Below are 26,480 nucleotides of genomic sequence, written 5' to 3' on the forward strand. Positions count from 1 at the left end.
TATTGACAGAACAGACGGGCTTGGTGGTGAGATTTAAGCACTGATAGTCTTGAAGGTAAGAAGGAGGTTTTCTTATTCTCGAGGTCCTTCTTTGTACATTCTGCTCAGCAATAGGTACTGTAGGACTTGTCTCATTACTGGTGTTAGTGTTAGACATAGTAAGTGGTGGTGAATTGTGAGAAGGCTCAATTGATATTGAGTCTGCATTAAGAGAAACGTCATTATGTGAAGGCTGACTAGTGAGGTCATGCTCCTTTGGGTGTGGCTCAAGATTAGCTAGACCTTGGTGTGTTTGAGGTTGAAAAACGTCATATGAAAAGGGGTCAATGTTCATGGATTGTTGCTGATTAGATGCAGTTGTAGTTAAGGGGTCAGTTTCAATAGAAAAGGGAAAGTGATCTTCATAAAAATGTACATGTCTTGAAACAAAAATTTGTCTAGTTTTCAAATCCATGAGTACATAGCCTTTAACACCCTCCCTGAATCCTAAAAATATTGATTTTCGAGCTCTCGGATCAAGTTTTGATCTATTGGAGGTGATGGTGCTAGCATAAGCTAAGCAACCGAACACTCTAAGGGTTGAGAGATCAGGGGTAGTGTTATGCAAGATTTGAAATGGTGATTGATTGTTTAGAAAAGTGCTTGGAACCCGATTTATGACATAAACTGCATGGAGGATAGCAAAATTCCAAAAATATTTTGGGATTCTAGATTGAAAAAACAAACTTCTTGTGACAGATAGAATATGTTGATGCTTTCTCTCAATAATTCCATTTTGTTGAGGAGTCTCAACACAAGAAGTTTGGTGTACTATTCCTGTTTCAGCAAAGTAAGTTTTCATTGAAAATTCTGGCCCATTATCTGTTCTGATGTACTTTACTTGGTTGTTAAACTGAGTTTTTGCAAATTGAACAAAATTTTTTACTATTGTGCCAGCTTTAGCTTTGGTTTTCATTAGATGAATCCAAGTGAATCTGGATTTGTCATCTACTATAGTTAGAAAGTATTTGTGGCCAGCAATTGAAGGAATTGCAAGAGGGCCCCAGATATCAATATGAAGAAGTTCAAATATGCTTGCTGAAATAGTATTGCTATTTGAAAAACTCAATTTCTTTTGCTTTGAAAAATGGCATATATCACATGGATCAATTTTTGTGTTACAATATATAAAAGGAAAAACAGATTTCATTACATAGAGTCTTTCAAAAGGTAAATGTCCTAACCGAAAATGCCAAAGGTTTATTCCTTTTATTTCTGACTTTGGCAAGGTAAGAATGCTTGCTGTTTGTGCAAAGTGAGGCCTCACTGCTTCTTTGTTCAGTGTGTAAAGCCCCCCACAAGCTCTAGCTACTCCAATCACTTTCTTCGAGTTGGTATCTTGTATCTCACATTTTTTGTCATCAAAATTCATATGACAATGCAAATGTGATGTGGCCTTAGAAACAGAAATCAGCTTGAAATTAAAAGAGGGAATGTATAATGCATCAACAAGGTAAAGTTCATTTGTGAATATGATAGTTCCAGCAATTTTGCTAGTGGCTAATGCACCATTAGGTAAATTTACAAGGATTGGAGCTATCTCATGATATGTATGAAAGTCATTGAGTGAGTAAGAGACATGGTCAGTTGCCCCCGTGTCTATTACCCATGATGCAAATTTCTTATTTGAAATATTCAATGCGAGAATGTTTGATGTGAAATGCATAATATGTACCAACTTACTTGGATGAGGTGTTGGCAAAGGCTCTTTGTGAGGATCAGCACTGTGACTTGGTTTCTGCGCTTCCTTGCTAAAAAGTGCTAATAAGGTTGATTTTTGTTCAGGTGTGAAATCAAGACTTGTTACATCACTATCCTGTCCACTGTAAGGGTTTCTAAGATTCTCATTGCTTCTCTCAGAGTCAAATTCAGTGGAACTCATGTTGGTGAATGCTGTGTTATATCTTTGCTTAAGGTGTGGTGGCAATCCATGCTTTTTGTAGCATGTATCAACAACATGTCCTGTCTTGCCACAATGTGAGCATTGCATCTTTCCTCTGCCTCCCTGTCCTCTTCCAAAGCCTGGATTTTTGCCTCCTCTGTCCCTCCATCTCCCTCTGCCTTGAAAGGCCTCTGCAGTGTTCAAGAGAGTGGCAGGTTGAGTGATTGTCTGAGCTATTAATCTTGGTTCTGAGACAAAATCGAAGCTTTGAAACTGTCTCTCTTGCTGTGTGAGAAGAGAGAAAACAGTGTTGATATTTGGGAGTGGATCCATAAGCATGACTTGCGACCTAACCCCAGCATATTGTTCATTCAATCCTCTAAGAAATCGAGTAACCTGATCTTCAGTTCTAAAGTCCCTTATGACTCCTAATCCACAACTGTAATTTCTTCCACACTCGCACGAAGGAATTGCTCTAAAGCTGTCCAGATCTTCCCATATCATCTTCAATTTTGTGAAGTATATGGTTACACTCATTTCTCCCTGCTTAGTTGCATACAGTTCCTCTTGTAGCTCAGCGATTCGGAAGCGGTCACCTTGGTAGTACCTATGTTTTAGATCTTCCCAAAGATCTAGTGCTATGGTGTTTCAGCTCACACTTTTGGCAATGTCAGGTTCTAGTGAACGATTGATCCATCCAACTACATATGTATTACATCGGTCCCATGCCTCAAATAGGGGATTGTGCTTTTCTGGTTTATCTAAACTACCATCAATAAACCTAAGTTTGTTCTTTAATTTCAAAGCAAGATTCATAGCTCTACTCCAATCTCCATAGTTCCTTCCATTCAGAATTTCATGAGTTATGGATATACCTGAATTTTCGGAGGGATGTAAGTAAAAAGGACTTGCAGGATCTTGGCTTGGTCCTCCATTGCTTTTGTTTATGTGCGCTTGAATTGCAGAAAGTTGATTCAAGAAGACTGAAATTCCCTAAGGATCGAGGTTCTCCAATGGTGATCGTGCTTCTGGCTGTGCGGTTCCGCGAGCTGGTTCCATCACTGCACGCTAACTAGCGGTTCAGAACTTACGTCTTTGATTATCAAGTTTGAATGATTAAGCCCCTTCTTCAATCTCAATCCCTAGAACACTCTTCAATCTCCACGCTCACCGCACCATGTTGAAGGTGAACGAAGCTGAGAGAGAGAGTTCAAGAACAGAGGAAATTGAGAGAAGAAATGGAATTGACATTAACTCAATCTACAGTGAAAGAACTCAAGTTACCATTACTACGGCAACAAGTTTATATAGGACTAGTTTAATTCTAACTAATCACTTCCAGCTGGCAATAATAATAACAAACTTAGTAACTAATCTATTTAAGTTATATTCCACTGTGTGTTGCTATATGGTATGTGTGTGTGGGTCTGCACAATGTTTTCCATCAGGTAACAATTAGAGATATAAAAAATCGAACCCTACAATAATAGTGCCAATAATTCATGAAGTCATAATTTGAAATTTCAAAAAACTCTTTTTAAGTATCAAGTTTGTGGTTTGATGGTTTTTGTTTCGGAAAGTATAGGTAGACAATGAGAATATTTGTCGGATGTTCAATTCAATAAGTATGCAGATGGTTATATTCATTATTTTTAATTAGATAGTTATTTTTTTTATTATGATTTATTCATGCATAATTAACAATGATTGGATATTCAATTCATTATATGTATAAATAGTTATTCTAATATTAATGTTTAGAAAGTAATTTAAGAGTAGAATATTTTTTATTTTATTAAATTAATTCTAAAATTTATTATTTATATTAAAAAATTATTATTTACCTAACAAAACTTTTTTTGTTTAGATGAATAATAGTAGTAGGTATGTACCTTTTTTTTTTCTGTTGACGAATTAATAGTGAGTACAGTGTATGTGGATGGAAGTTTCCTCAGGAGTCAGGAGAAGCCTGATTCTCAGTAAATTTTTTTCCAGTATTTGTTTTAAAATTACCATTTGTTTTAAAAAACTTGCGCAAATAGAAAACGTGGCTTGCTAGTTTCCTTAGTCCTTACTCGTTCAAAGAGACCGAATCCATGTCCACACCACATAGTAAAAAATTCAATTATCACACTTATGCTTTGCGTTCATATCATAGTCAAATCAAATGCAATAGGTCTCGGTATAAAAATAAATGAAAATGTAACGAAGTTAATTTTATAGACAAATAAACTCAAATGGTGGAGATTTATTGATAATTAAAAACAGTTAAATAATTTAATAAATTTAATTAAATTAATATTTAATTATTTTTCAATGATAAATTTTATACAAGACCACTGTATACGAATTTTTATTCGCTCAAATACCTCACCTTTTTTATACATGTGCACCCTTTGTGTCTTTTTTTTTTTTTTTTTTCCTTTTTATCGTCTCCAATTGAAAAAGTCTCTACTCTAGGAAGGGACAATAATAATCTACTAATTAATTAAAAAAACGAATCCCAATAGACGTGCAAAGTCAAGGTCGTTGTGTCTTGTGTATCTACCTATCTATGAAAAAAAAAATTTCTTTCAAAATAAGAATATTAGTAAAATAATAAAATAATATTTTAGTTACCTTTGCATTTATAATATTTATTATCGGTAAATTTACTATCTTGACTTGAGAATAATTAGAATATTATTTTATTATTTATTAATTTTTTATTTTAAAATCTTTTGATATATATATAAAATTAAATTTTAATATATTAATATTATAAAATACTTTATACAATCATAATTCTATCCAATCCTTTTTAAAATAATATGTAATTTATTTTTTATTATGTGTTAATTTCTAATTGGATGTTTATTTTAATCGATAACTATTCTTCTCTCTAATGACTTTCACTTCTTTTCATTTCTTCATCATCGTTGACTCGTCGCATCTCCCAAACATCGCCACTTCATCGAGTGTCCCGTTCATCCAAAGCATCACCGCAACCGTCGACACAATCAGCGCTGCGGTGATGAAGTAATATTGGAAATATAATAATAGTGTCAATATTGTCTTCTAACTCGAGGACAGCGACGCTGCTTGTGTCAACGGCGGCGGTGATGTTTTGGAAGATGGCAACAGCATGACAGAGAGAATAAGACACCCGATGAAGCGGTGATATTTGGGAGTTGTGACGATGATAAAGGAATGAGAAGGAGTAAAAACCATTACAGAGGGTTATAAATTAAAATAACATCCAATTAAAAATTAACATATAATAGAGAGTAAATTATATGTTATTTTAGAAAAAATTGATTAGAATTTACTAAAATTATTTTTTTAAAATGATTATTCACACCATTAATAAAAGTAATAATTTTTTATCAATAACATTATGTAATTAAATTCATATATATATATATATATATATATATATATATATATATATATATATATATATGTTGAATTCCAAGTTGAAGAATCAGAAAGCGCATTAGGCGCAAGTTTGCAGTGGTGGCACGAACAAAAACATTTTGGTGTCTTGAAATTTCAAAAGTGATCATAAATCACTGCCAGAATGAGCGGCGGAGGCGTGGAAGAAGGTAACGATTTGGAGTTCACTCCGACGTGGGTTGTGGCCGTCGTTTGCTCCGTCATCGTCGCCGTTTCCCTCCTCGCCGAGCGTCTTCTTCACTATGCCGGAAAATTTCTTAAGAGGAAGAACCAGAAGCCACTCTTTGAAGCTCTCCTCAAAGTCAAAGAAGGTTTCAAATTTTCTCCGATCATCACATCCATTTTCTTTATTATTATTTCAACAACTCAATTTTCTTTTTCTTTTCCGAATACTAACTAACTTCATCGCACAATAAATGTTATTTGACTCGTATTTTCTGCTAAGCCTAAGTTACCTTAAATTAGTAATAATTTCAAATATTTATACATAGATACGTGATTTTGATTAGCATATATATAATATTTTTTATTTAATTCTAGCTGTGCAAATTAAATAATTCAGGTTTTTTAACTAAATTTGTAAATTTATGAGAAAAAAAAATAAGAAAATTGATTTTGTTATTGATTCAGAGTTGATGCTGATGGGATTTATATCTCTGCTTCTGACGGTAACACAAAATGGGATCATAAGAATCTGTGTGCCAGAGCATTGGACTCACCACATGCTTCCATGTAAATTTGAGGATAAAGAAGAAGAAACAAAAACAACATCACATTTTCAGAATTTTTTCTCTTTCTCTGGAAATCTCAGGCACCTTCTGGAAGCTTCCAAATCAGCAGAAACAGGGTCCCAAACTGGATATTGCGCTCGGAAGGTATTATTACAATCTTTATCTCATCTCATATTTTAGATATAATAAACTTCTCAATTTCATTCTTATTAGAAAATTTTTTGTTCTTAATTCTTATTTATTTATTATTATTTTCAGGGCAAGGTGCCTCTATTGTCCATTGAAGCCCTTCATCACTTGCATATCTTCATTTTTGTGTTAGCTATAGTTCATGTAACCTTTTGTGTTCTCACGGTAGTTTTTGGAGGATTAAGAGTGAGTATCTATTTATTAAATTTAGTTTATTATTTTACTCTATTTAATTAACAATAAATGCCATTTCATTTATAGATACGACAGTGGAAGAACTGGGAAGACGCTATTGCAAAAGAAAACTATAATTCAGAACGAGGTAAAACAAAAACAAAAAATATATTTAAGTAATATTATATATATATTGAATTTAATTTCTCTGTTTTTCTAATGATCTCATTAACGTGTTGACTCTTTGATATGCCTTTCAAGTTTGAAATCATTTAAATGATTAAATTAATCCTACTTTATAAAAGTTTGTCTTTTTGTTTTCTTAAACCATAAAAAGCATTGACAATAATTTTACAAATTGTATTTCATGTGTAACTCATGAAAATAAAGCAATTTCTAGTTTTAAAGAAAGAAAAGAAAAAATATGAAGAATATTTTGTTTTAACTTTTGGTATATATGCCTTTCAAGTTTAAAATCAATTAATCCCACTTTATAAAAGCTAATAATAACTTTACAAATTATATTTTTCTTGTGCATGCTTCTCTTTTATTTTTTCTCCCAAAACTATTATTCTGTTTGAACTTTGAAGTTTTAACTTGTTGACTTACTAATCTTTATATGAAATTTGTGTAACGCATAGTTTTGGAACCAAGGCCAATGGTGACTGAAGTTCATCAACATGAATTTATAAGGGACCGTTTCACAGGTTTTGGCAAAGATTCCGCTATTTTGGGATGGATGGTATGTTTTTTATTCTCTAAATAAAATAAAGGATTTAATTTTGATATACTAACTATAAAAAACGTTTTAGACAGTTGTGCAATAACATTCGTTCTTACTAATGTGACATTACATAATTAGATTTAGATGTGCGTATAAAATTACGTTACATTAATAGTGTATCAAAATTAAATTCTAAAATAAATAAAAAAATTTGCTAATGTCAAGTTAAACCCTCTGAAATTCCTCCCCCTTGAAGACATATAGATTTCATGCTTCGATTAAAAGCTATGTAAATAAAATATATATATATACACATGCCGTATTTGTTTCTTTTATATAACTCTCCTTTACTGGAGAAAAGTGTTTAGAATATATATCTAACTTTATGTGTTCATAAATGCAATTTGATTAATTGATCTAAAATATTTAAAAAAAATTCTTCACATGTTTTTTTTTTCATCTCATGCACTAATTATGCATTCTTAGTTTAATGAGTAGAAATTGAATTTCAAATTCATACGATTCCTCATATGATATATAGCATATGCATAATTGAAAAATATAAAAAACCAATTTTTAAGTAATTAATATTAACCAATTTTTTATATTATAAAATTAATTTTTTATCTCATTTTTGGAGAACTTGGAGTTTAGTCAAGTAATTAATGCTAGAGAGACAATAAAAAAGGCCAAATTTATTTTATTTAATATTCGTTCATTCTAAAAACAATTAATGAATGTTAAATAGGATAAGTTCTGGTTGTTTTGGTTATTTTTTGTTATCAAATATTTTTGTTAAAAAAATTAATTAAATATTAATTAAAAAAATCAATTCTTTAGTTGAACTCTACATAATTAGGTAATTATGGAAGGTTTAACTTTATTCGGAGTGGTGTTTGAATAAGTTGTAAGAATAGAATTTATGTTGCGTTTATTAAACTACCACTTAATTTGTCATCCTCCTTTTAAAGTTTAGCTTGATATTTTATCTAACACAGTTTTTATTTTTCATTATTGGTTTGGTTAAGTGTTAGTAGAATTTATATTTAATTATGTATAGATAAGATAACTCTTTTTATTAGTTGTCTTTATCAAAACCCTCAAATTCCAACCACTTTCTTCTACTCTCTTTTAATGTAATTTATGTAAATTAACCATTTTCTTCTAATCTTTTTAATTACATGGGTAGCTTGATGACTTTATTTCTACCTAAACAGTGGTTTTATATACCCATTGGTCTCTATCATATTAAATCTCACTTTCAAATATATTTATTTTTTATTTTCACGTTTGATTCCCATCAAGAGGTTACATGAATTCATGTTCGGATTATCAATGTTTTAGATGGATTAAAAATTGTTAATTTTATTTAGAGTGTGGACTACATACACAAAATTTTCACAAATTAGTAATTTTAGAAATTAAATTTAAGGGCCTTTACCTTCTTTTTATGAACATTATTTGTTGCTAATTTTCTTTCAGAAATCCTTTTTCAAGCAATTTTTTGGATCCGTGACGAAATTAGATTATGTGACATTGAGGCTTGGTTTTATTATGGTAAGATTCTAGCATACCATGTTAAATATTAATTAAGCACCAAATTAATACTTGAATTATTATTTATTTATTTTTGTGTTTGTCTCTGTTTTAGACCCACTGCAGGGGAAATCCAAAGTTTAATTTTCACAAGTATATGATTCGTGCTCTTGAAGATGATTTCAAGAAAGTTGTTGGTATAAGGTATAATTAATTGGTGGATACTACAATGAAGATGGCATAATTGTCTTCATATGAGTATATTTCTTTTTGACCTTTGGATGATGGATTGTATGGTTAGATTTTGATATTTATAAAAGTGTTGTTTTTGTTTAAAGTGTGGCTAAATAAATAAACCACACTTTTAACCAAAGCATCTTCATGAGAAGATATTTTTGCCATCTTCATTGTAGTATCCACCTAATTAATTTGTTAATGATCAAATTTCTCTCTTTTTGGGCTAGCTCTTTAATTTGTGTGTAAATTTGATCATTATTTTTTTTAATATTTAAATAATTATTATGGTTGCTGCAGTTGGTATCTTTGGATCTTTGTGGTCATCTTCTTGTTGCTTAATGTCAATGGTATGTTACAAAACTTATTATTATTATTATTATTATTATTATTATTATTATTATTATTATTATTATGCAGCTTTTTTGCTGGATGCTTTATTTCTTTTTTAAACATATGGTTATACTTTTCAGATAATTTATGGTGACTTAACACAAATTAAAGGAGAAATTACAATTGGATCCCTAGGGTAGTGTCATATTGAGCCAATATATAAATAATAATAAAATAACTTTTACCATGCATATGAATTTGACCAAAATAATAAGGACTTTGTTTAGCAGACAATGGTTTTTATGAATAATGTGAATAATAGATTTTAAAATTGGTCCAATAAAATAAAAACACATTACAGTCTCAAATTACTCACATAAATCTTAATATTAGGATAATCATCTGTATACCTAATAAATTAAACATCTGGTATATCCATTGTTCACATTGTTTAATATTTCTATTATCTACCTATACTTTTCCAAATAATAATTTCTCACTTTCTTATTGTTATATGCATCATCACTTTAAATGATCCTGTTCTGGAGTTTTAAATATAGTACTAAATAGCACCCAAGACTTTCATTAAAAAATATATATATACATTTAAAATATGTGAAATAACTAATTCAATGGAAAATTTTTGAAATACACATAATAATTAAAAAAAAATGATTATGTACTTTTGCTTATAATGTTCTTAGTCACTAATTAAAACTCTTGTTTGACTCTTCCAGGTTGGCATACATATTTCTGGATCGCTTTCATCCCTGTCATTGTTAGTATCCTCTTCTTTTCTGTTCTTCTTTTTGGTCCTTAAACATTTATTATTCTTAAAAAATTCAAAAGAAATTGCTTAACCCTAAGTTGTCACATTTAAATCCTAACATGATATATATGATCTTCAATGAATGTTAGCATTCTGAAAACAAACTATCTTAATCAAAACCAAATATTTTGATTTTTTCAAACCCAAAACTAAAAAAATAAAATAAAATTGCACCAACCAAAACCAAAATATCTCAATTTAATGTGTTTCAACTTTTAAGTATTTAAGAAATACTCATGCTCAAATGGTTTTAATCATTGATCTTAATAATAAAATATATATAATTAAGATCGACGATTAAAATTACTGAAACATCAGTATTATTCATTCGAATAATTGAAAGAAGAATACTTGAAATTTTTTTAATATAATTTGGATTTTGTGGATATAACAGGTGCTGCTTGCGGTAGGGACAAAGCTGGAACATGTAATAACCCAATTAGCACATGAAGTGGCAGAGAAGCATGCAGCCATTGAAGGTGAATTGGTGGTTCAACCATCTGATGATCACTTCTGGTTTCACCGACCTCGCATTGTTCTCTTCTTGATTCACTTCATCCTTTTCCAAAATGCTTTTGAGATTGCTTTCTTCTTCTGGATTTGGGTACATTTACATTTACTTACTCTCTTCACTCATTTCCACCACCATTTATTTTTTTTTTTCTTAACGTTATCAACATTATTTGTGTCTCTCAGGTTACTTATGGGTTTGACTCGTGTATAATGGGTCAAGTTCGTTACATTGTTCCAAGGCTCATTATTGGGTAACTATAATATATATACTCTGTTACTTCTAACGAGTGAATATTGTTGTTTTCTAATTCATAATCACTCCAGGAAAAACGTTAATTACCGTTGAAATTAGTGTTGGGATTTTAATAAAAATTCGATGAAAATTTTATTTATTATTTAGATTGTGTTCGACAAAAAAATTTGATGATATTACCGTTGAATAAATCTGACGATAATATAGATTTATTTTTTTGTTGGATTTTTCCAATCTAAATATGATGATAATAAAAAAATATTTTAGAAAATAATAACAATTATTGTCGGATGTTTTACGCAAATTCCGGTGGTGAATGACAAAAAATTTAAATCTTTTTTAATTAAAATTTTTTTACATGTTATTATATGTTATTTTTAAATTTACAGTTTTTATGAATATTCTATTCCTCTCTCTTATTACTAAAAATAAAATAATGAGGATTAAGGATGATTTAAAAAGACTCACCTGAAAAGAAAATAGTAGTAATATATCAAATTCAGGAGTGATGATATGATCTTATCACTATAGTAGCTCTATGTTGTGTCATTTTGAATTTGAATCTTTCTTGTTTCTCTTATTCTTATCAATTCTTTATGTTGGGGGTTGCAGGGTATTTATTCAGCTTCTATGTAGTTACAGCACTCTCCCACTCTATGCTCTCGTTACACAGGTGAGTTTTGAGTTTATTTTATTTTCTATTTGAAAGAGACTATTTGTTAAAAAGACAAAAGTTTTTATACAGTTCGAAAATTTTTAATTAGTCTCTAACTATTTAAGTAATTGGTCTAAACAGTCCTATAAACAGTAACCTATTGATATGTTAGGATTTAGAAACCTTTAGACTAGTGACAGGACTGCTTAGACTAATTATTTAAATAATTGTAGATCCATTAGAAATTTTCAAATTATAAAGAGACATTTTATCTTCTGAACAAATAGTGGACATTTATTATTATTATTATTATTATTATTATTATTATTATTATTATTATTATTATTATTACACCTAATTTTGTGCTGAAATTCAAAATTAAGGCCCCTTTGCATTGATGTTTGCAGATGGGAACTCACTTTAAGAAGGCAATATTTGATGAGCAATTACAAGTGAGGCTTGTTGGTTGGGCACAGAAGGCAAAGAAGAAAGGACCAAGACCTGAAAGTTCTCACAACGGTTCTTCAACCGCCGCTAATAATAATGGAGTTCAGCTTGGCTCAATTTTCAGGAGGGCTTCAGCATCTCCCCCAGAAGACCATGCCAATTCCATTGTCCCAATCTAAACACAGCATGCCTCCAATAATTAATAGTAATTAAAAGGATATAAAAAAGAAATCAGATTTTTAATATGTACATTTAGTGTTGTTAATGGTTTTGTTTTCGTTAATAAAATTTTGTGCTTTTATATTCTTAAATGAGAAATGCTTATAAATGTGTTTCTAAAATATCTACGATCACTCTTTATAAATATTATCGATAATAATAATAATGAATTATCGCAAATGTTTGTGGCGAATTTTTTTATATAATATTTTTTCTAAGACACTTGTTAAAAAAAATCTAAAAAAACAACACATATCTTCACAATAGAGCTAGAGGGCAGCAATAAAGTAAAAGAATATTGGCACAAGAAAATGTAATTAATTGAATTAGTGGTTATTGTATTTTAATTTATTATATTAGATTTTATAATGATTGCGTTAATTTTTTTTCAAAAAATAAAGCTTAATATTCACTTATATATGTGGATATTTGCCTCTGACGAAAAAAATAAATAAAGATCTATGATGAAAATAGAATAAAAACAAAAGATATTTTACTAAATAAAAATCGAAGACGAAAGAGATTCTTGGAATTCCATTGTTATTTTTACGGAAGTGAATTTTTTTCAGTAAAAAAAATTGGATGGTATTTAGTGTTTAATTTTATTTTTTATTATTTTCTTTTTTTTTTAAATTTTAATTTCACTTATAAAATTAAAAATGAGAGATCATATTTTATTCTGTCAAGTGTTAAAAAAACTGGAAAGAATTTATTTTCCTATCCCAACTTGCACGTTTCAAAGAAGAAAAACACGTTTCAAAGAAGAAAAACAAACCTAAGTTAATGGTCAATGCCACCGTCATACCGTGTAGATTCTAGATTGTTATAAATATTCAGACCTACAGAAATAGTGTGGTTGAGTCTTCAAGTGATAAATGGCAATCTTCTGTCTCTTCGTTGATATAATTGGCACAACATACAGTAGTTTGTCAGTCTAAAATGTAATTAGCAATCGGGTCATATTAAATATATATTAAAATTAATTATTAGTATAAAATATAAATTAAAATATAAAATAAATATTAAAAATAAATTAAATAATATATATTTATATATAAATATATAATAATTAATTTTAGTGTACTAGTAGTAATTTTATTTACATCCAAGTGTTGATGTAGTTGAAAAAAGCAACCACACATTTCTATAGTCATCCTCTCCGGGTTAATTTCCACTTGAGAGTTGAAGAATTGATTTTATATATATATAAATATATATATATATATCCGTATGAAACAAGTATCTAATTTTGTCTTAGTAATCTTATTAAGTTAAAGAAAACAAGTTAGTAAGAAAAATATGTAGAATCACTATTATTTATTTTTTTAAAATAAAGATGTTTTTAGCTATTAATATTCTAAAATTATATTGGATCGACAAGTCTAATTATATTAAATGGATAATTACCGATTTAATTTAAGTTAAATTTTAAAGTGATATTTAAAATTGTATTCAAGACTCAAAATAGTATATGAAATTAATAATTATTTATATTCATCTCTGAAATTGTATTTCGAGATCCAGAGTTGTCCTTCAAGCATTTTTCGTCAATAGATATTGATGAGTTTGGAAAATTCTAAATTAAATTGATGATGATCAAATATTATTAAAATAATTAATTACAAAATTATTAATTTAATCTTCATTTCACAATTGCTAAATTAATAATTTTATTGTGCAGGTTTATTTTGGGCCGAAAATGGTAAGTCCAATATGTTGAATACATTCAGCCTTGTACAAAATTGTTATATGAATCATGGTTGGATTGTTATGCGTGATTGGGCCAGGAACACATTTTTGAAGCCCAACAAAGATGGTTGACCCGAAATTAAAAAGGGAATTGGGTCAAGGTTTAAGCTATCCATTTAAAATGATGAAATCTATTTATTCAATTATTTTGCTGCATGCTTCCAACGGATCCCACTTACATCATGTAGTGGATTTTAAATTTATTCAACTAGCATTAATAGCATTGAAAACATGAAAGAAAAAGAGAAATTGATTTAATTGCTTTAATGATGCTACACGTTACTAAGCAAAAGGGAAGTGAAAAACTTAATTCACGTTCATTCTTTCTGTTAGTTTCATTGAAAGCAATTTTAATTTCTCTCTTCAAGTTTCGGTCACTTCACATGAAATATGGAAGAAAGTTTAAGCTATCAGAAAGAAGAAGAAACTAGTAGTAAGGCCATTGTAATGATGGCATCAAGAAAAAGTAAATCTGAAATAAGGTGTGGTTGAGATTTTTACCACAAAAGGTAAGATGTGGTGAAGTGATCTCAAGCTCTCCATACCAAAAATGGTGAAGATCCATTTGGTTAGAGGAAGAAGATCCTTAGAGGCATGGCTCGTCTCTATCCTTGCTCAACCACTACAGGAGGTAGCTACTGTAGCTACGTGGAGGATGAGGCAGAGGATAAGAGCAGGAGGAGACTCATCAAGGGCTAGGAATTCTTATTGGAGTGCAAGTCAAGATGGAAGGTCCGGATTGATGAAGCTTGGTGTAAAGGGAAGACACAGAGGTAATTGCATGTTGGGTTTTACATTCAGTTTCCTCTCCTCTCTCTCTGGCTGAACCAGTTTTGGTTTGAAGAAGAAGAAGTTTAGCTTGGTTTAACAGTTTCAACCGTGAAGGCTTTCCCTTCTATAAATAAGGGAGAACAGCCATGGCTTGAAGCAAGGAGAAAGTGAGTGAAAGCACAGAGTTCTCATAGCTGCCCAAGCTAACAGAAGTTCTTCTCCTTCAATATTCTTCATTTTGTAATTTTTCTGTTTAGTTTTATCTGTCTTGAGTCTCATGGAAAAAGGCAAACAGTGAGGTTTGTAAGAAAAAGTCATAGAGCGAAAAAAAGCAGAGTATACAAAATTAAAAGAAAAAGCCATAGATGTCCTAGAAGTCCTTTGTACATCTGTGTTGTGTATCATGATTCTATGGGAATCCCCTTACAAGTTGGGTTAGCACTTAGCAGTTAAAAGCTTGGCAGGTGACCAAGTCAAGTTCAGGATTTGGGTTAGATTCTGGACTTGTCCCGGATAGGAAGGGTAGTTCCTAGGAAAAATTGGTGTATGTAATCATAATGATTATAGTGAAATTCTATCATTGTTGTGATGAAGACTGGATGTAGGCTGCATTGCACTTGGCAGCTGAACCAGGATACTTCGTGGTGTGAATCTCTCTCTTTCTTCTACTCCATTTCTGTTTCTGCTACGTAGGAGATAAAACTGAAAAATATCTCCTGCCTGGTCACGAGATAAAAAGAAAAAGTATCGTGGCTAGGTACGAGATAAAAAGCAAAAAATCTCCAGAAATTGTTTCAAAGACCAACAAGCGTTAATAAGCAAAAAAAGGGCTAAGATTCAACCCCTCTTCTCTTAGCCACTGATAACCATCAGATGTCATCGAAAAGCTGATGAAGACTCGTCTCTAACACACTGGCCAGATACCGACTAATTGACGTGGATTAGTAAATTTTTTTGTAGCAATTTGGTCCTTAAATTAAATTTAAAAACTCTAATCCTCAAATTTTTCTTTTTTTCTCTTCCCTTCTTTTTTATACCCAAATTTCAAAACCCTATTTCCGTACTTGCTATCAATTTTTATTAAATACTTTGATTAAAAACATGAAAAGCTGTATTTAGTTCCACATGCTTCAGAGTCTAGATTAAAAAGTGAATTTCATAACTCAATATTTCAAACCATTCACAACCATACAGTACTACAAAAATAATTAAAAATCCTCCCCCTCCCCATCACCCTAAATCACGAACAAGTAATTTGAAGTAAACTACTAAATTTGCAAAAATATAACCCTAAATCCTCCTCCTCCCCATTATTAAATTCTAATAACACATCACATCCATCAACCCCATTATTTAGCCTTCATTCCCGCTAAAAAATTGAAGTTCTCATCCACAATCCTTAAACACTTAAAATCACAATAACTAAACAAAATTAATTACACTAATAGAAACGTTGCTCAGAAAACCACAAAAAACAGAGTATATCTTTCTGATTTAACACTAATTCCATGTGAAAAACTTCGTACCATAAATGTTTAAAAACAAAAATATTAATATGTAGTTTTAGAGATTTAAGTTGAAATAGAATATAATGTAAATGTGTTGCACTATGCTTAAACTTGACCTCTAATTCAGGAAATACAGTTAAAAGTAGCTAGAAAGTATATAGGTGTAGTAAAAGATTATATCCCAAAGTATACATTATTTGAAAGAAAAATTCTATGGTACTGACACAAGAAAAAAACATGCTATGAGGATCATACGTGTTTTATTTGAAAAGTGATGCGTAGCTCTTCTTTTATTGTTTGTGTCACAAATTTTTTAATTGATTTTCTGTTTCTGCTTCCCTTCTCTTATGTGAGGGTTTTTTTTTTTTTCGTCAGGACCTATGTGAGATTAAAAGAGGATAATTGTAAGGTTAATTAACTTGGCTATTTGCACTGAACGCTCGAAGAATTTGGTCTTTTTATTATATTTTTGTATAAGTTTTTGGTTTGGACTTTAGACTATTTTTTGTAGGTTTTTATTTAATTAAAATTCTTAATAATTATATTCACAAATTTTATTTATTAACAACATTTATTTAGCTTTTTATTCTAAGTCAATAAAATGTATTACACCAGCATTATTCAAAAACTTCCCCTTTTTAATAGTTTTTTCTCATTTTTTTCATGCATGCATAAAATACTAATAGATTTTTTTCGTAGTTAATTGGATATCAAGTTATAATTTTTATTTGGGACTTTTATTCACTTAGTAAATATATTATATTATTTTTATGTCTTTTAATTTTCACAAACTAACAAAATTTTAGATATTACTCCAACTATAACCACGATTATTAATCCATTCTTATTTCAATATTTATATTTTCAAACTATCAATACAATCATAAAAAATATATATTATTTTCTTCTATTAGTCATAAATGATAATCATAAAAAATAGTATTTTATTTTCTTCTCTTCATAAACAATTTTTCTTTTAAGATAAGCAATAATTTTCTCTAATAATTCTTAACAAATTTTTGTTTCAAATATTTCAGTATGCGTAAGATAAATATTTTTCGTTAAGCTATTATTTTAAAAATCATAATTTATTTGATGTAATGTATTTTTGTCCAAAATATTTCTAAAAACATATAGTGTGAATCTTATTCCGTAACTTTACACTTATTTTAATATTAATGATTAAATAATTTAAAAAAACCAAATATATTACGATAATAATAAATATATTTTATATTATTTATTTTACCATTGTAATTATATTAATATTAATACAACATATAGATTTATCTTTGGTGTAATACGTTTTATTTTCTTGAAATAAAGCTAAACAAATATTGTTGTGATAAGTTAAAATATTAAAAATAAATAAAATGTGTGATTCCAATTTAGTTAGATAGAAGCCTATATAAAAGAAAATACAACATCTAAACCAAAAACTTACACGAAGATATAATAAATTAATAATACACAAAAAAAAACCAAAAAGTTTAGATGTTTAATCCCGTATAAATAGCTAAATTAATTAACCATACGTACAAAAACGAAAAATAAAAAATCAATTAAAAAAATTGTGACAGAAATAATAAAAGAAGAACCACGCGTCACTTTTTAAATAAAATACGTATGATTCTCATAGCATGTTTTTTTCTTGTGTCAGCACTATAGAATTTTCCTATTTGAAATCTAAGATACGGATTCTAAAACTTTGATATAAAATTTTTCAGCCGCACTCTTATTTGAAGATAGATCACTTTTTATCTTTAAAACTCAAAAGTAATAATACTTAGGTCCATTTTGGGTAAATAACTTAAATAAGTTCTTTTGAAAAAATAGCTTAAAGCATAAGGATTTTTATTAATTTCAGCTTATAAATAAGTTATTTTGTGTTTGGATTTTTAGTTATAAAAGTACTCAAAAAATAAATTTTTTTTACAAAAGAGAATGAATATTAAAATAACGATGATAACAAATATTTTTCAATATTGAATGTTAATTTTACATAACCTAATCATTAATATTGTGTATGATATGGTAGGTGAAAATAAAAAATAAATATAAAATGTGTGTTAATGTATATTTTGTTGCTGTTTTTTATTTTTTTTACTCCTATTAGAACTTCCTTCTCCTTTATTGAGGTCAAGAACTTGCTATAATTAACTATGAAAATAATAGCAAGTTATAAAATCACATGTGAAAAAAATAAAATTAAAACTGAAATTTCATACTACAGTTAAATACAAATTTAATAATAAAAAATAGAGTGATAAAATGATAAAAAAATACTTAGAATGAATATATGCAGTAGGTTGTTCAGATGCAATATTGTCTGAAAATGAAAATGGTGAGGTTTGGAACATTGCGTGAGAATGATGGTGGAAGATCAGTGCTTCACCTTGCACGAAAATGGTGTTGAAGGGTCAGTATTTTTCACAGAGTTAATAAGGAAAGTAATTTTTTTTGTTTTGAAATTAATTTTTTTTAAGGAAGTGGTAGAATGACTTATCAAGAAACAGAAAAGTCATATATTTCTACTTCTTTAAAAAGCTATAAATTAACTTTTCGAAAAGTTAAAAACTTTTTTTAAAATGGTACCAAACACGTAGATTCTGACTTTTTATAATCCAAAAGTAAAAAAAAAAAAAAGTAGTTTCTGCTACTTTCCAAACGGACTCTTAACAGAGCTTATCCTTTCTCAAGAAGCCATGTATGCCACTAAATTAAGTCATGCACCATAGTTGTTGACTTTGGGTTCTAACTTCTATTCACAATACAAAAAGAATAGACGACACCTAAATCAATTATAAAGAATTAAAGTATGACATCATGTATACATACTTTAACCACAAATAAAAATTCTCATTCATAATTGATGATAATTAGTGGCTAAGAGAAGGGAGTTAAATTTTAGCTTTTTTTTTCGCAGAATATTATTTTTACCTTTTCAATAAACTTTAAGAGATATTTTTACTTTTATCTCGTAACAAGTTGAGAGACATTTTTCATTTTGTCTCGTGAGTAACAGAAATAGAAACGAGGAAAAAAAAAAACACCAGATATATCTTGGTTCAGCTATTAGGTGCAATGTAGTCTACATCCAGTCTCCATCACAACAATGATGAAATTTCACTATCTTTTTCAAGATTACAAACACCAATTCTTCCCTAGGATCTACCCAATCCTATATGGACAAATCCAGATTCTAACCCCAATTTGAATTTGATTTGGACTCAAACCAAACTTTTAACTGCAAAGTGCTAACCCAACTTGCAAGAAAATTCACATAGGATCATGACTCACAACAGAAAAGATGTACAAAGAAACTTTGAGACATCTATGGCTTTTTCTCTAATTTTGCTCATTGTCTTTTTTCTCTTAATAGCTTTTTCTTACAAATCTCACCATGTTTGCCTTATACCATGAGACTCAGACTGACAAAACTAAGAAAAAGAAAACTAAATAAACATCATTGAAGGAGAAGAACTCAGGCAGCTTTTGGATAGCTATGAGAACTCTCTGCTTTTTCACTTATTCTCGTTGCCTTCAACCCTTGGCCGTTTACCCTTAATATAGAAGAGTGAAACTTCCAAAATTGAAGCTTGTTCAACCCTCACACCTTCTTTCTTCTCCAACATCAGAGTAACAGCGGCTACAACAGAGAGGAGGGAGAGGACCGAGGTTGTTGCATGCATGCTCACCTCTTCTCTCTCATCATTTTTCATCCAACTTCTTCAATCTTGGCCATTGATCTTGACTTTGACCCCAAGAATTGATTCTGGACGTTGATGTGGTTCTGACCCTTGAAGTCTTCACGTTCTTCATGGTTGCCTCTTCCATGCATGAGAGCTTGAAGCTTTCTTCTTTGATCCTCAATGAAGCACAAATGAAGAAACAAATTTTTGTTGAGCTTTGACCGAGACACTAGCTACAGTTTGTAGCCTTCCTTTCTTCACTTTGATTTGGCAAAAACCTTTTTTCCTTTCTTCAAAATCTTTCCTTTTGTGCCTTCTATTTTTCTTCTTTCTTCTTCTTGGAAAGATTGATTTGAAAAAACTTTCGGTGGAAGCTATCAGGGAAATTAAACTTAATTGAATTCAAAGTCCCAATAACCAAGAAATGAAGACTTTGCAATGTGAGTTGGAACTTGAAAAATGTGTCACTTTAACTAAAGGATTAGGTAACCGAAGAGTGAAGACTTTGTAAAGTGAAACCCATTGATTTTGAGATCACCGTATGGGCTTTAGAAAGCTTTGGGCTAATTTAATTTTCTTCTTTTTAATGTTCAGCCACTATTTTTGAATTAATTTGGTACATGACTGATTTTGTTTATTGATCAAATTGGGTTTATTGTAGCTTTAGCCCATTAAGTTACTTTTCTGTACACTTAATCAAATTCATCAAACAAACAATTTAAAACAATTAAATACTTAATAATACTTTTAATCATGTTTATTCATCATATTAATTTAACATAAGCTTTTCAAACTCAACAATAATGTATTATTATCTATCAAAATTTTTGTAACATTTTTCAAAAATTAGAAGACTTAATTTTATTTTAAAACAAAGATTACTGTTGTCAAGAGAGCTACTTTTATATAGAAATAAGCAAACTTCTAATGCATCTGTAAAATTCTTCTCAACCTCAGCAATACAACATTGTACTTTTAAGTTTATTTTTTCAACTTCGTTATCAAAAGCTTTTTCCTGCCTTTCATTTTTTAATGTTAAGTTTATCCAACTGCACCTCAAGCTTTCGAGACAATCTTTTATAATCAAACTCCTCCTTAATTTTCAACATATTTTTAATATCTGATGAGTTTGGAAAACTCTAAATTAATTTTTATGATGACTAAACATTATTAATATAATTATTTATAAAATTATTAATTTGATCTTAATTCATAGTTATTTAATTAATAATTTTGTTGGTGCAGATTTTGCTATTAGGCCAAAAATAAAAAAAAATGTTGCAAGCCCATATATGCATCTTACTTTCAGCCTTGATATTAAATATGATTATGTTGGCTGAATTACTGGACCAGTTTTATTACTAAAAGCCCAATGTGCCTCTTTGCTTTGTTCAAAACATATTATATTAAATGGCTGAAGCAATTTGTGTTTAATTGGGTCAGAATCATGTTGAACTAAGCCCAAAATTATATTGCTTGGAGATAGCTTACATGGTCCGAAACCATTAAGCAAAGAAAGCAAAAGTTCATTGCTTCCAAACGGATCTCACTCTTTCATCATATGGATCTCAAATTCAATTAATTTGAATTTAACTTACATTGGAAACCATGAGAGAGAAAGTGTGATTGATATGATTGACTGCATTAATGCTACACGCTACTCAGCAATAGAGGGAAGTAAAAAGCAACTCATTATAATTAATTTGTTCTATTTCATTTAATTGCTTTCAAACTCTATCTTCTCTCTCAACTCTCTTATCTTTTCGGTCATTACACAGCAAAACATGGAAGCTACAACTAGCCACCGAAGAGAAGGAGATGCACGCTACAAGACCATCAAAATGATGGCAAGAAAAAGCAAACTAAAAGTATGCTGTGGCTAAGATTCTCATTCACTTGTGGTAAGATTTGGTGAAGAGATCTTGGCTTCTCCATACCAAAAATGGTTGAAGAAGATATCGGTCAGAGAAGAAGAATCTTAGAGGGATGGCTTGTCTCTAATTCTGCTCAACCACTACAGGAAGTAGCTATAGTGGCTACGTGATGGAAGAGGCAGAGATTGGAGCAGATGAAGATATCATCATCATGAAGCATCAAGGGCCAGGAGTTTATCTTAGAGATCAAGGCAAGGATGGAGGGCTCGGATTGATGAAGATTGGTGACCAAGGAAGGACTAGAGGTAATTGCATGTTGGGTTTTGTATGAGTTATCTCTTCTCTCTCTCTGGCCGAACCGGTTCTGGTTGAAGAAGAAGAAGATTAGCTTGGTTTGTTTGGTTTCAACCTTGGAGGCTTCTCCCTATAAGTAAGGGTGAACAGTCAAGGTTTGATTTAAGTAAAAGAGTGAGCACAGAATTTCTATAGCTCCCCAAACTTACAGAAGTTCTTCTCCTTCAATGTTTTCATTTTGTATTTTTCTATTTAATTTTGTCATGTCTTGAGTCTCATGGAAAAAAGGCAAACAGTGAGGTTTGTAATGAAAAAGCCATAGAGCGAAAAAAGGCAGAGAGTGCAAAATTAAAAAAAAAAAAGCCATAGATGTCCTTAGAGGTCCTTTGTACATCTGTGTTGTGTTTCATGATTCTGTGAGAATCTCCTTGCAAGTTGGGTTAGCACTTAGCAGTTGAAAGCTTGGCAGTGACCAAGTCAAGTTCAGGATTGGGTTTAGATTCTGGACTTGTCCCAGATAGGAAGGGTAGTTCCTAGGGAGAATTGGTGTTTGTAATCAAGAATGATTATAGTGAAATTTCATCATTGTTGTGATGGAGACTGGTTGTAGGCTGCCTTGCACTTAGCAGCTGAACCAGGATATATCTTGGTGTAATTCTCTCTCTCTTCTACTTCATTTCTGTTTCTGCTGTCCAGGAGATAAAACTGAAAATATCTCGTGCTAATCGACGAGACAAAAAGAAAAGTCTCGTGGCTGGGTACGAGAAAAAAGAAAAAAGTCTCGTGGCTGGGTACGAGACAAAAAGGAAAAAAGTCTCCAGAAGCTGCTTCAAAGACCAACAAGTATTATTGAGTAAGAAAATGGGGCTAAGATTCAACCCCCCTTCTCTTAGCCACTGAAAACCATCAATTGGTATCAGAGTTTGGTCTCAAAGAGATCAAGCTTTGCAACTTGGAGAAAAGATCCAGATGGCAGAAAACAGTGGCTCAAATATCGTGTCTTACAACCTGACCAAAGGACAGTCAAGCAACAGACCTCCTCTTTTCAATGGAAAAAACTACACCTATTGGAAGGAGAGAATGAAGATCTTTGTGCAAGCAGTGGATTACAGACTTTGGAAGATTATCCTGGAGGGTCCTCAATATCCAACCGTCATAAGTGCTGAAGGAGTTGTCTTTCTTAAACCAGAAGCAAGCTGGACCAAAGAAGACAAAAAGAAAGTTGAAGTCAACGCCAAGGCCATCAACTTACTCAACTGTGCTATCAGCTTCGAGAAATACCGATGGGTATCACGATGTACAACGGCAAAGAAAATCTGGGACAAACTTCTAGTTACTCATGAAGGAACCACCATTGTAAAGAAGACCAGGATAGATATGTTAAACAGAGAGTATGAAATGTTTGCAATGAAGGAAGGAGAATCCATTGATGAATTGTTTGAGCGCTTCAACACCATCATTGTCGGCTTGGATGCTATGAGAATCAAGTATCTTGAATCTGTGCTAGTGAGAAGAGTGTTGAGATGTCTCACAAAAGAGTGGGAAATAAAAGCATTAATTATTTATGAGAGTAGTGGTCTTGACTCCATGACATATGATGATTTGAGAGGAAATTTACTTGCTTTTGAAGACACTTATTTGAAAAAGGATTCAAAAAAGAAAGGAATTGCTTTTACATTTGTGACTAACCCCCTGGATGATGAATCCAGTGATTCTGAAAATGAATTTGTGTTGTTTGCCAAAAAATTCAGGAAAATGGTGAAGCTCAAGGAGAGAGGCAAAGGAGGCAGCTCAAGAAAACAGAAGAAAGATCTCAGCAAGGTGACATGCTACAACTGTAAGAAAACGGGGCATTTCAAATCTGACTGCCCTTAGTTGAAGAAGGAAAAAAAGCTGAAGAAAGGAAAGAAAAAGGGTATGATGGCATCATAGGAAGATCTAGAAAATGATTTAGAAGACGATGAAGAATCCGAAACCATGTCTCAACCATGTCTTATGGCTGACCACGTTGAACAGGTAATCATCCCTAACCCTAACACTGAATCTCTTCACCTTATGATAGATCATCTTTCTGAAAAAATAAGATGCTTTTTGCTGGATAATCAAGAACTTGAACAACAAATCATCATTCTTAAAGCAGAAAATGGATTTCTCAAAGAAAAACTAAGGGAGGCCGAAACTGCTTGTGATCTTGTTGAAGAAAATAAGCAGTTAAAAGCCCAACTTAGGAGCTGTGAAAGTGACCATTCAATTGTTGCATATGTAAATTGTTTTAAAGAAAATGAAGAGTTGCTTAAAGAGGTCAAAAGACTTAAAGAAGACTTAGCCAAGTTCACTCAAAGTTCTGAAAATCTTAATCAAATCTTGGCTAGTCAAAAATCTCTTTATGATAAAGCTGGCTTGGGGTTCTATAAATCTGTTGAGAAACCTCATTTTGAAAATATTGCCTCATCTTCAAATGATACAAGATTTCAAAACCCAACAAGCTTTAACAAAACAGCAACTCCAAAGTTTTGTAGACTATATAACCGAAATGGACACTTTCCCATTCAATGCTTTTTTGGTGAGAGGATGATAGGTGATAAAGTTTATAAAGTTGTTTTTTATTATAATGGCTTAGGACATAAGAGATGGTTTAACGTGAAAGGATCCAAAAAAATTTGGATACCTAAGGTCACTTGAGCTTGTTTTGTAGGTATGCCTAGCATCCAAACGGAAGGAGAATATGTGGTATATGGACAGTGGATGCTCTAGGCATATGACCGGAAAGACAACCTTCTTCATAAAGCTTGATGAATATGATGGAGAATTTGTCACTTTTGGTGATGATGCTAAAGGAAAGATAGTGGCTGTTGGAAAAGTTGGTAAAAGCTTTTCATCTTGTATAAATGATGTTCTTCTTGTAAATGGTTTGAAATATAATTTACTTAGTGTAAGCCAATTGTGTGATCTAGGTTTTGAAGTTATTTTTAGAAAGTTTGTGTGTTTGGTTGTTTGTGAAAAATTTGGGGATATTTTGTTTGAGTCTAAAATGTGCAATAATGTGTATGGTTTGACTCTTAAGGACTTGAAAGAACAAAATGTAACATGTTTTACTTCTATTGAATCTGAAAAATGGCTATTGCATAGAAAGTTAGGTCATGCTAGCATGTACCAAATTTCTAAGCTAGTTAAGAAAAATCTGGTTAGAGAAATTCCAAATATCAAATTTGATAAGGATCTTACTTATAATGCTTGTCAACTGGGCAAACAAGTAAAATTCTCTTTTAAATCAAAAGATGGAATCTCAACCAAAAGGTCATTAGAGATGTTACACATTGATCTTTTTGGTCCAACAAGAACCCAAAGTTTAGGATGTAAACACTATGGTCTTGTGGTGGTAGATGATTACTCTAGATTTGGTTGGGTACTTTTTCTTGCTCATAAAAATGATACTTTTCATGCTTTTTCAACTCTTTGCAAGAAAATTTAAAATGAAAAAGATTTAAAAATTGCCCATTTGAGAAGTGATCACGGAAGAGAATTTGAAAACTAAGACTTTAAAAAATTCTGTGATGACTTTGGAATTGCTCATAACTTTTCATACCCTAGAACCCCTCAACAAAATGGGGTGGTTGAGAGAAGGAATAGAAGCCTTCAAGAGATGCCTAGGGCCATGCTTTGTGAGAATGAGATTCCTAAATTTCTATGGGCTGAAGCTGTAAATACAGCTTGTTACATTTTGAATAGGACAATTATTAGAAAAGGGTTGAAGAAAACTCCCTATGAATTATGGAAAGGAACCCCTCCAAATCTTAAGTATTTTCATGTTTTTGGATGCAAATGCTTTGTACTTAACAATAAAAAAAACCTTGGCAAATTTGATCTAAAATCCTATGAAGGGATGTTTGTTGGATACTCCACCACTAGCAAGGCCTATAGGGTTTATCTCAAAGAACATAGGACCATAGAGGAATCCATACATGTTACTTTTTGTGATTCTAATTTAATTCCCAGTACTGTGATAGATAATGATTCAGATTGTGAAGAAGCTGGAACAAATAAAGAGAATCCCAAGTCTGCTCAAAATGAAGAATCTGCCAGTCCATTTTTGTCTCGTCAGATTGGAGGAGACATTTTCATTTTGTCTCCTGAGCCAGCAAGAGAAATTGAAACAGTGAGATCCACAGAAGCTCATCAAAGCTCAACACCAATCTGGAAGCCTAGAGAATGGAAGTCCATGAGGGGTTATCCTCATGACTTTATCATTGGTGATCCCTCTCAAGGTGTATCAACAAGATCCTCAACCAAAAGACAATCCGAACCAAGCAATTTTGCCTTCTTGTCACAAATGGAGCCCAATAATATAAAACAAGCTCTTGAAGATCCTTCATGGGTCAAAGCAATGCAAGAAGAGCTT

The 26,480-nt window shown here is 31.0% G+C and overlaps 1 protein-coding gene across 1 annotated transcript; it reads left to right on the plus strand.

Annotated features, from left to right (window-relative positions):
- Positions 1–5,363: 5,363 nt before the first annotated feature.
- Positions 5,364–12,315, plus strand: LOC112777142 (MLO-like protein 1). Its single transcript, XM_025821437.3, has 13 exons — positions 5,364–5,667; positions 5,987–6,231; positions 6,346–6,462; positions 6,538–6,598; positions 7,092–7,192; positions 8,657–8,731; positions 8,826–8,914; positions 9,245–9,294; positions 10,015–10,055; positions 10,501–10,710; positions 10,803–10,870; positions 11,485–11,545; positions 11,935–12,315. The coding sequence occupies exons 1-13, from the start codon at positions 5,481–5,483 to the stop codon at positions 12,151–12,153; spliced, it is 1,524 nt and encodes a 507-aa protein (XP_025677222.1). The 5' UTR covers positions 5,364–5,480; the 3' UTR covers positions 12,154–12,315.
- The last annotated feature ends 14,165 nt before the right edge of the window (positions 12,316–26,480 follow it).

This window comes from Arachis hypogaea, chromosome 19 (assembly GCF_003086295.3).
Source record: "Arachis hypogaea cultivar Tifrunner chromosome 19, arahy.Tifrunner.gnm2.J5K5, whole genome shotgun sequence".
NCBI classification, from domain to species: domain Eukaryota; kingdom Viridiplantae; phylum Streptophyta; class Magnoliopsida; order Fabales; family Fabaceae; genus Arachis; species Arachis hypogaea.

Excerpts from the sequence above, each read along its gene's own strand:
- LOC112777142 (XM_025821437.3), top strand. The coding sequence starts at position 5,481 with ATGAGCGGCGGAGGCGTGGAAGAAGGTAACGATTTGGAGTTCACTCCG. Across the intron at positions 5,668-5,986 it reads TCTCCTCAAAGTCAAAGAAG|AGTTGATGCTGATGGGATTT; the intron begins GTTTCAAATTTT and ends TTATTGATTCAG. Across the intron at positions 8,732-8,825 it reads TGAGGCTTGGTTTTATTATG|ACCCACTGCAGGGGAAATCC; the intron begins GTAAGATTCTAG and ends TCTCTGTTTTAG.